This window comes from Mus caroli, chromosome 2, assembly GCF_900094665.2.
Source record: "Mus caroli chromosome 2, CAROLI_EIJ_v1.1, whole genome shotgun sequence".
In the NCBI taxonomy this organism is placed as follows: Eukaryota; Metazoa; Chordata; class Mammalia; order Rodentia; family Muridae; genus Mus; species Mus caroli.
Window position 1 is genome coordinate 63,783,544 of NC_034571.1, and position 11,261 is coordinate 63,794,804.

General features: G+C 41.3%; 1 protein-coding gene across 1 annotated transcript in view; it reads right to left on the bottom strand.

The window, feature by feature from the left end:
- Nucleotides 1–11,261, bottom strand: part of Abcb11 (ATP binding cassette subfamily B member 11) — a 97,988-nt gene that overhangs the window by 30,791 nt on the left and 55,936 nt on the right. The window contains exons 18-19 of the mRNA XM_021182286.2: nucleotides 9,236–9,335; nucleotides 5,520–5,681 (exon numbers count right to left, since the gene is read on the bottom strand). Coding sequence (XP_021037945.1) covers nucleotides 5,520–5,681; nucleotides 9,236–9,335 — 262 coding nt within the window. The remainder of the gene's footprint in view (nucleotides 1–5,519; nucleotides 5,682–9,235; nucleotides 9,336–11,261) is intronic.

Here is an 11,261-nt window from a genome sequence, read left to right on the forward strand (position 1 = left end):
AGAGAGAGAGAGAGAGAGAGAGAGAGAGAGAGAGAGAGAGAGGTTGGTTCTAAATCAATGAGATTTTACTATTTCTAGGACAGTTTCTACAGCTTTTATACCTTCTAGAAACTGGGTTCTAAGACAGCATAGTAATTCTTAACAGACTTGTGCAACCAACTAGTTCATAGAATTTACAATTCAAGATATTATAAAACAGATCTACACAGATATCCTTGAAACCTCCAACTGCTATGCAGCAGTGACCTCTCCCTACAAAGACTGCCCGCTGTAGATGAGTCCACCTAATACTCATAGAAAACCAAGGACACAAACACTAAGACATTTGCCTGAGTCCATTCATCTAAGAGTTATTCATGAAAAGGAAGTTCCCAGTTTCCAGCTTCTTTATTAATTCTGGGTATGCCCTTTGGCTGATGGGAGTATCTACATAGTCCAGACAGAGAAATTGACTAATGTTAAAATCCACATGACTGTTTATTTCAAGATTAAGCCTTTATCTTGATTGGATTAAGACTTTACCCATAGTCTTTTTTGCCATAAAATCTTGTTCCATGAGTTCTTTGTACATTCTTAGTTTTGAAATGCAGCCCAATAGACTACCCTAGAACCCTCTGTTCTTAGACTGTCTGTGGCTCAGAAACACATCTTTCTATTTGTGTCATGGTAAAACTTGTTTAAATGGAAAGCAGCCATAAAATTCTTGCTACGTGTCAGATATCAAATGTGTGGCTTAACCAATCTTAAATTAGGATTTCCTTAAAATTAGGATTTTCACAGCAATCCAGGAAGTAGGTTTCTTGTTTCATAGTAAAGAAATATACACAAATAATACAGAGATATAAAACCATCCCAGGACTGGCTGCTTCTTGTGCCTATGCTTTTCCAGCCTGCCACATCTGACTTGCAGTGGTTTGAACACTTGGCACATCTTCCATCCGAAACAGACCCAGGGAAAGTGAAACCAATACGTTATATTTTAGCTGTGTATGGAGGCTTAGGTAGGTTAGCAACCAGGGTTTTATTTATGCACATTTAATGGACACACGTGTGGTTTAATATACCACACATTAATGCAATATACCCTTTAAGTGTGTCAGGATAAAACCAGGGCGATTAGAAACAGACTCATGACCCCCTGTGAGATGAAATCATCTTGAGTATGATGATGAGAATGTAATGATTATGCTAAGACAAATAGAAATAATCTTCCTTAACCTTAAGACTGTGATTTCTTCATCCTCTTCCTCTTAGTGAATGTAACACTAAGAACATTAACAATAAACCGGGCTTGGGTTCCAGCAACTAGATCCTGATTTTGTTGTTGTAGACCCTTCAATAAAAGTTTTATTGGTCAGTCTAACTCCATCCCAGTGCTAAATGGAAGTCTCACAAGGTCACAGGAATGAAGTCTTTATCACTAACAGAGGGGAACACTCAAGTCTAGCAGATAGTATCTATGTAGTCCAGACAGAGTAGCTGGCTATTGATTACCCATCCTTAGAACCCCTGTTCTTAGACTGGCTGTGGTTCAGAAACACATCTTCTTGCTTCGTTATTATATTTCCTGATGCGGCCAATTCACAGTTCTAGAGCCAGAAGCTGTCTTCAAGGTCATCTTTGTCAACTCCCATTTTATAACTGAGGGAACCAAGTCCCAGAGAATAGGATAAAGTCTAGGACATAAAGGACATGGCCAGTAAGCAGCAGAGCCAATTTTAGGAAAAAGGCCTCTTGGGACCCAAGAAACCTCTTATAGTGGTTAACATAGGAACATTGAGTAAATATCTTCTTGGTTCCACTTTTGCTGAGGTCTAATGAGATAAGCAGGTCTAGACACCCCTCTCTCGGCATACTCCAAAGACTTGGCTTCCTGCTGCAGAGACACTTGTATGTTCATGCTCACTGCAGCTCTATTTCCAATAGTTAGGAAACAGATGTCCATGAGCTGGTGCCTGGGTAATGAAGAAGTGGTTCACGTACACAGTGGAATTTTATTCAGCTATGGCACACCCCCCCCCCCATACATATAAGCTCAGAGTACATCATGGAATGGGGAACAGAAAGAACATAAGAGCTGAAGGATTAGACATGCTATGAAATGCAGTCTTCTGAATGGGCATGCCCATTGCAGTCATGGTCTCAAACAGCTTTGTCAACCTGAACACATCAAGCTTGTCAACATCCGAACATGGACTGGGGAGAGAGGTTCATGAAATCTCACTTCTAATTGATGAACTATTGGCACTTAGTGACTGTCGGGGAAGGAGAAGTAATTTTTCCTAGTGTTACAGCTTCTGGTATATGTTCATGCTTCAGTGAACAGCTCTCCCGACTCCTGTTCATGCAAGCAACCATAATTAAATTCAGTGGGCCCTTTAACAAAACATGAAAGTAGGAGGGGGTTTTGTTGTGAAGGATTCCAAAGGGCATGGGGGGTGGGTAGACTAAAAGAGGGTAATGGGGAGGACACGACCATCCTCTACTGTCTGTCTGTCTGTATGGATTTGTCAAAGAATGAATATGTTTAGAAAGAGAAAATCAGTGAAGAAGTCAACATTCCAGGTGTCCTTTATACCACAACATCTCAGCATCTACATTTCAGACTCATCCCTACTCTTTCTTCTAACATATGTTCCTCTTGCTCAGCAAGGTCCCACCCAGACCCTCTCCCTGATGGAATGGCAGCTGGAGAGGTCAGTAAAGCCTGATCTTGTCCTCCATCCCAGACCAATAACAGAAGGATGGCCAGTAAACAAGCCATAGACTCATATTTGTTGAATGGTGGGTGCTCTCTATTATCTTTCTGTCTAATGAGCATCTTCCTCACTTCCCGGAAACTTCACAGGAAAAGTACCAATACTGTGACACGGTGGTGTCAAGTCCCTAGCATGATGCCTAAGGGAGGCCATCAGCAAATTCTTGTTGGATAAATAAAAGAACATGTGTTTATATTTGGATGCAGTATCTACTAGAAAATAAAGAAATATACATTAATTATTTTAAAAGATTTTCAGCATAAAAGATTGTGGCGCCACGTAAGCAGAAACTCAATTAACTAGAGCTATGTTTACAATTGCCTGACTTCCCGAAAGCAATGTGATTAAAAATGGAGAGAGACAGGGCCGGAGAGATGGCTTAAGAAGGAAGACCAAAGTGTGGATACTTCGATCCTTCTTAGAAGGGGGAACAAATACCCATGGAAGATGTACGGGCTAGTTTTGTGTCAACTTGACACAGGCTGGAGTTATCACAGAGAAAGGAGCTTCAACTGAGGAAATGCCTCCATGAGATCCAGCTGCAAGGCATTTTCTTAATTAGTGATCAAGGGGGAAGGGCCCCTTGTGGGTGGGACCAGCTCTGGGTTGGTAGTCTTGGGTTCTATAAGAAAGCAGGCTGAGCAAGCCAGGGGAAGCAAGCCAGTAAGGAACATCCCTCCATGGCCTCTGCATCAGCTCCTGCTTCCTGACCTGCCTGAGTTCCAGTCCTGACATCCTTTGGTGATTAACAACAATGTGGAAAGTGTAAGCTGAATAAACCCTTTCTTCCCCAACTTGCTTCTTGGTCATGATGTTTGTGCAGGAATAGAAACCCTGACTAAGACAGAAGGAGTTACAGAGACAAAGTGTGGAGCAGAGACTGAAGGAATGACCATCCAGAGACTGTCCCACCTGGGATCCATTCCATATACAATCACCAAACCCAGACAGTATTGTGGATGCCAATAAGTGCTTGCTGACAGAAGCCTGATATAGCTGTCTCCTGAGAGGTCCTGCCAGTGCCTGGCAAATACAGAAGTGGATGCTCACAGCCATCCATTGGACTGAGCACAGAGTCTCCAATGAAAGGAGCTAGAGAAAGGACCGAAGGAGCTGAAGGGGTTTGCATAGGAGGAACAACAATATGAACTAACCAGCACTCTCAGAGCTCCCAGGGACTAAACCACCAACCGACCATGAGTGCACATGGTGGGACTCATGGCTCCAGATGCATATATGTAGCAGAGGATTGCCTTGTTGGTCATCAATGGGAGGAGAGGCCCTTGGTCTTGTGAAGGCTCTATGCCCCAGTGTAGGGGAATGCCAAGGCCAGGAAGGGGGAGTGGGTGGGTTGGTGAGCAGAGGGAGGGGGAAAGGAAAGGGGGTTATCAGAGGGGAAACCAGTAAAAGGGATAACATTTGAAATGTAAATAAGAAAATATCTAATAAAAAAAGATGATGTTAATGGCTGATATTTGCATATGACACTTTATGCAAAATAAATGTTAATAAAACATGAAAAGATAAAAATTAAAAAATAAATGGCTAGAGATGTTTCTACCCAGACGATTCTGTTGCTGGATTACTCAGGTCTTTCTATACAAGTGTCAACCATGAGGGCAGTTTACTTTTTGTGGTCCTAATTTCTACCAGAGAGGAGAGAAGGAAGGGATGTAGAGAAAGAAACAAAAATGTGAGTTTTTCAAAGTATTACTCTGGCAATGTGGTGTGCTGGCAAGCCCTTGAGAAACTTGACAATGTCCTTACGTGTGTGGCTGTCATTTTTTTGTTGAACTCACCAGATGTGTGTGTGTGTGTGTGTGTGTGTGTGTGAGAGAGAGAGAGAGAGAGAGAGAGAGAGAGAGAGAGAGAGAGAGAGAGAGAGATCTGTGAAAATACAACAGCCTTTTAATGACTAAATGTGTGGTAATAAGGTATAAACAGAGTTGTGTCTATATCACCCTGGCTGGGTGTGAATCCCATCTCCGCCACATGCTCCCTCCTCTGAATTCTCTGAGCCTTATTGTCCTCCTCTATAAATGGCAATCCGAAAAACCTGGGCATCCAGTGGTTATTGGGAAGCACAATGATGATACCCAATGAGTGTTTGCAACGCCCCCGTCGCCATAGCAATCGTCACATGGAAAGTAACAAAACTCCCAGGAACTGAAAACTGAACATGAGCTTAACTTTCTCCCAGCTGTATTTTTACTCCTTTTGTTTTTTTTCCTCAGTTCCTCCCATGACCCCTGGCTGCATGCAGTCAGTAGCAAGGCAAACACTTGCCCACTGGCACTATCGCCAGCTCCTTAAATTAAGCTTTGCACCACAGCGATCCAGCAAGATTAAGAAGCACCCGAAAATCCCTTTGTATTGTTATTCAACCAGTGCTTTTCATCCACAAAAATCATCCATCCCTCTTGCAACCTCAATCTGTAGCCGTGTTTATTCACTTTCCATAGTGCAAGGACTAAGCCCTTGCCGGCCCTGAATAAGGTATGTCCACTGTCACTTTTTCATTTTCTGTATGGTGGAGATTCTATGAACTGTTCATCTTTTAGAGACAGGGGTGAGGGGACAGGAGTGGGCAACAGAACTAGCAATAAACAAACAAACAAACAAACAAACAAACCACCAAGTGTGTTTAAAGAAAAGAGACATTAGATTAGATACAGTACTAGCCAACCATTTAACAACAACTACTACTATAGCAAACCAGAATGTACGAACAGAATAAAGTTAGTCCAGTTGCTTGCTTACCTTAAGGATCTGGCTGAATAAAAGGGAGTAGATGGGTGTGACTGCCCCATTAATGGCTGCACACACAGATCCTACCAGTATGTAGGGCCATTCTGCGATGTTGTATTTTAGAATCCTCCTAACTGGGGCAGGTTCAACTTCTTCCACAAGCACATCATTGTCCTTAGGGAAAGAGAGGGTTACACTAGTTATTCAAACATCAAACATGTCTACACCTTTAGGTGATCACAGGATGGTGATAGTGGTTACACATTGGTTACGGGTAACTTCAGAGACACCTGAGATGTGGTGATTTGTTACCGGTATTCCTTGGGACTTTACCCTGCCTGACTGGGGCAGGACTGTTCCCTAAATGGCAAATAGATAGTGCTCATAATAGCATATAGACTAACTCTCAAGCAGTAAAAATTGTGTTGTATCTTTGAAAATAACACATCTTAAAAATACCACTGCTAAGTGTATTTACACATTGAAAACAGCGGTCTTGCCCATGAGTCCTCTCCTATAGCACAACTCACTTCAAGGTGGTGTTATCTGGTCCTCTTGGTATCTCTGTGTGGGAATTGAGCTAGAGAAGCAGTGCAAAGATGCCAAGCTATGGGTACCGTCACTTCTCTGATTGGGTACCGTCACCTCTCTGAATAGCTCGGTATTTATCTCTAACTCAGGTGCATTCTGCCCACACCCTCGGGACTACACAGAAGACTTTCCATATGGCAAAATTGCTCTTTATAGGTTTTGATACTTCAGATCTGGTTGCTCACAGACTCGTAAATGCCAGGCGAGTGTTCTCTAAATTCTATGTGTTCCCTGATAATGCCATTACCTGAAGGTAACTATTCAGAGCCTGACAAGATGGAACCTTTCCTGGTTACCTTGTAGCAAAGTGTCCCTAACCTTAAGCAATGAGACATTTAAGGGAGATATGAAATTTTTTTGCCTTGTAGTTTTCATATCAAGACAAATTAATAAACAAAAATAGTTAGCTTGAATAATTTTGTAATCAGCCACTAAAAAAAGAAAAAAAATGATCTTAAAGAAAGTTATATCCTACTGTCCTAGAATGACCTGAGTGGTATGAAAACCTGTCCTCAGAGAGTGGATTATTTTATTAAATTTTATTTATTATATCTAAATTAGCAGCAGAGAAATAAAATATGTATTATATATGCATATGTGTGTGTGTGTATATGTATATATGTATGTGTGTAACTAAAGTCATTCTAGAAAATACAGTGGTCTCCTATCTACTATATAGATGGTTCCATGTTTGACAGGACTTTTCTAGTATTTTGTTTTTTCTTTGATCTCTTGTGTGGGCCTGGGGGAGATCAAACTTCCTACTGGAATCTTATCTTCTTTCTATACTTTCTTATACCTGTTTCTGTATTCTAACAATATGAGTCTCCTACCTGGATAATAATTCTAAGATTTAATGATAAGACAATATTTATGCCAAAAAGCCAAACTTTTTCAGATGAGCCAACACTGATAGGCATTTTTATGAATCCTGTCTCTGTCCTATCTCTAAGATAGGACTTAATCCACAAATCAGCTGTGGTAAAACTACAAGATTCTAATATATCACAACTTGACTTGATGTATATATATATTTTATCTTTTGTTTTCTAGGTTTACTGAAAATGATCCGTGGGGGCTGGAGAGATGGCTCAGTGGTTAAGAGCACTGACTACTCTTCCAGAGGTCCCCAGTTCAACTCCCAGCAACCACATGGTGGTTCACAACCATCTGTAATGGCATCTGATGCCCTCTTCTGGTGTGTCTGAAGATAGTGACAGTGCATTCATATACACAAAATAAATAAATAAGTCTTTACAAAAAGATAGAAAAAGACTCATAAATATTAGAGACTGAAATTTCTACTCTGTAGGTGCCCCTTAATACTAAACCTGATAGGATATTTACCATCTGATCCCACGTATGAGCTAAAGATACAGACAGCTTGGAGAAGGAGAACCAGCTTAGCTCTGTCATTAGCTGACGCTTTCAATGAGTCATCCCACCTAGAGTTTAGGGCAGACTCCTAACAAGCCTCAGCTCTTCTACATGTTCTGTAAATACTCTGAGAGACCACAAGGGGGAGGTAATTGCTGTGTAGCAGGAGACACTTTAGGAACGCCCAGAACCAGAGTATCTCCCAGTCCCCAGAAGATGACATCAGAATGAGAAAGAGCAGGAATTCAGTTTGACCTTGTAGATTTAATTGTTAAGATACTTTGAAAAGCAAAAACCAAGCCACACACTCTCATTCAGTGCTCTTTAGTTAAAATTTCTATAAAAAGCAAGAAATGGAAATTCCATTAGCCAAATTATATTGTTTTCCTTTTAATTTTTAATTCCACTCTAAAGGATTCTGATACAGTTACTATATACCCAAGAAATATCAGGGAAATGGCAGATCATTTCATTTTGGGGCTTGAACAATGGATCAGCTTCTCAACACCTTTTTTTCTGTTTTTCATTTTTATCTCCTTTACTAGGAAAAATATAAAATGGCGACTTTTAAAAGCTGTACTAGGCAACAGTCAAATGATCTCAATTGTTTTCTTCCTAGTTCCATGAACATAAATGAAACCGTTACTTCTGGCCCCCCAAAGAGGAGATGCATTTCTAGTGTCAAGATGCAGGTAGGAGTCATGCTTACATCTTATGTTCCCTCTTTCTGATTCACCCTGAGAAAGAGGGCTCTCAGGTATTTACGGAAATGAGTTTACTCAACAGTGAGACCTCTATTTGATGTTAATAGAACAAGACAGGAGAGAGTCTCATTGACCCATCTTTCACAGGGTATCATTCAAGAATTGTCCCAAATTTCTCCTTTGCGAACTAGTGCATGTAATGATGTCTTAATGGATTCGAAAGTTGAGATTTTATTGAGGACATTTTGAAATTACATCATGCATAATAGATGTACTTGTAATTAAAGTATTCTTTGGCTTATTTGATTTGATACATAGAAGAATGTGAGCTTCATTTTAATCACAGAAACTCCATTTTTCATTCCAAATTAAACAAGCAAACAAAAACCTCTTGTTGCCCTGCTTAATACAGGCACTGGGCTAATACTTGTGGCGACTCAACACAGATATGAAGGGCCAGGGAGTCTAAGGAGTCTAAAATTTAATAAGAGAAGAGAGCATGGATTCCAAACTTAAGAATTCCATGAAGGAATTTCAATGAACGCCATGTAGGGGATCAACAATGAGCACATTCAGGCTGGGAAATACTTGTGGCTTGATACATGTTCCCTTATAAGAAAGATAATGTCCCAAACAGCAGGATAGTGTACCTTTGCAACTTAAAACTTGTGGCAATTTGTATAATAAGGTCTAGTCTTATCAAATAACTTCACCAACTAAGAAAATTTTAAAGTGTGAGAAAAAAAGATTTCCAGTATTGTTTAAATTTTTAAAAAGAAAAAAAAAACTTTAAGAAGTTATCTCCATACAAACAGGTATCCCTTAATCAGTTTAATGTAATTTATTTTCTTCAAGGTAATTAAAAGAATCTGTGTTCTTTCGAGGGGAGGGGTGTAAACTATAAAGTTTTCACCAGGTCCTAAAGCTCTCCTATTTGGTCTGACTTAGTAATCCATTACTATACATCTAAAAAGCATGATTGCCTAAAGATAATGAGACCCCTGGGAAAGATTTCTCCAATGCCCCGGCCCCACCCCAGAACAAGGGGTGTCTGACCTTGCTGTCTTTGTAAGAGGACTTGTGATCACCTATAGCCAGTGGAGGTTCATGTGACAGAAGAGACAGCTGAGACTTAGATCGTTGCCGGATGGAAGCTCTGGAAAACACAGCAAGACAAGATAGGTTAAAGATGGCAAGCAGGTTGCAACAGGGCTCAACTGGTGTCCTAGTTTACATCACACATCAAATCAACAGAAATATGTGGTGGGTCACGTGACAACCAGGGCAGGGAGCTTCCAACTTAGGTTTGATGAAGTTTATCTGGGGTCAGAATAAGTTGGGTAAAGTTCTCTTGAAAGAAAAATAGGGTGCCTTGTAAGACGACTTCCAGGTTTTGTAGATCACATGACAGTCAGGCCAAGGAACTTGCAAGTTAGGTTGGATGAGGCTTATCTGCAGGTTAGGTACTGCTCACAGAAATGACTCAACAATCATCTTGTTGAGACATACTTTAGCTTAATGCGTTTGTTCATTCAGCTGGAGTTTATTAGATTCCTACCACATGTAAAAGTCCAATGTTAGGTACTAGTGGGAACAATAAGACGAGCCATCTTTCTCAAAGAGTTTAAATCCTACAGGAGAATAATGTATGTAATCAAAGCCAGTGTAAAGAAAAGTCTGGTGGGTGTTGTGTGGAAGCTTGGAATAGTTAAAGCTGAGTTTTGAACACGTTAATTTGACATAGTACAATGTAAGGATAGAGATGGTGGAGGTGAGGGGAGTGTGTCAATTGTTCCAACTCTAGACAGAATGATTTCATGCCCCTCAGTATTTGTATGCAGGGGAAATTAGACTAAAACAAGATGGTGTCTGTCATCATTCAGACTTCCCAAGAAATCAGTAACATGTCAACTTCCTTATGCTAATCTAGTCCCATGCTGTGTGAAAGGCCTCCCTCTTAATCACCCATGTTCAACACTATGCATTTGCAGAAGTCACGTGTCTTCTTTAATCTTCCACATTCAAACTCTTGCCACGTCTCATTATGATCAAGCACAAAACCACTCCTGAAACCTGATTCCCTGTCCCCAACCTAACCTGAGATATTGAATTTATTCCTCTCACTGTGATGTGTAGAGGATGCATACAGAGTCATTTCTTTGGGTTAGGTAACAAATGCTGGGACACCTCCAGACTATGAAGAATAGACTGTCACCTGGAGATCACGGAATGATGATGGAGTGTCATAGTGTGTGTGTTATGAGTGAGACTCAAAATCATAGGTCTAATGACCTTCACAGCAATTGACACCAAGGTAGGATATATGAGAAAGGAGAGAATGTCAATATTCAATTGAGGCCTCAACTTCCAGTTCTATACACAGGGAGACCTGTCTATGAGTTCCTTCAGATTTCTACTACCTTAACCTTGTACTTCTTAAATCCGTCTCTCTTCTATTCCTCAAAGACTTCTACCATTCTAGAACAGACTGTCATGAGGCCATGAGCAGTAGGTGCTGGGCAAGGGCTCTGCTTCCCAGATGGTCCTAGGTCTGGTTTATCAGAAACACTGGTAAGATTCCATCACACTCCTGATCAGAAATGATACAACACTGTCTTTAAGAAATCCTCACTTCGCCCTTCCGGTCCACTAGAGCACTGGGGATGCCTTGCCAGAGGAGTCTCCGGACACCTGCAAAGACCCGCACAGGATTCCCCACGGGATCCTAAGACCTCTGGTGAGTGGAACACAGCATCTGCTCCAATCCAATTGTGCAGGAACTAAGACTGCATTAACTAGGGAAGCAGGCAACCCNGCCTGAGCTGGGGCACAAGTCCCTTCCGGTCCACTCAAGCACCGGGGTGCCTTGCCAGTGGAGTCTCCGGGCACCCTCAAGGACCCACACAGGATTCCCCACGGGATCCTAAGACTTCTGGTGAGTGGAACACAACTTCTGCCAGGAGGCAGGTTCGAACACCAGATATCTGGGCACCTTCCCTGCAAGAAGAGAGCTTGCCTGCAGAGAATACTCTGACCACTGAAACTAAGGAGAGAACCAGCCTCCCAGGTCTGCTGATAGAGG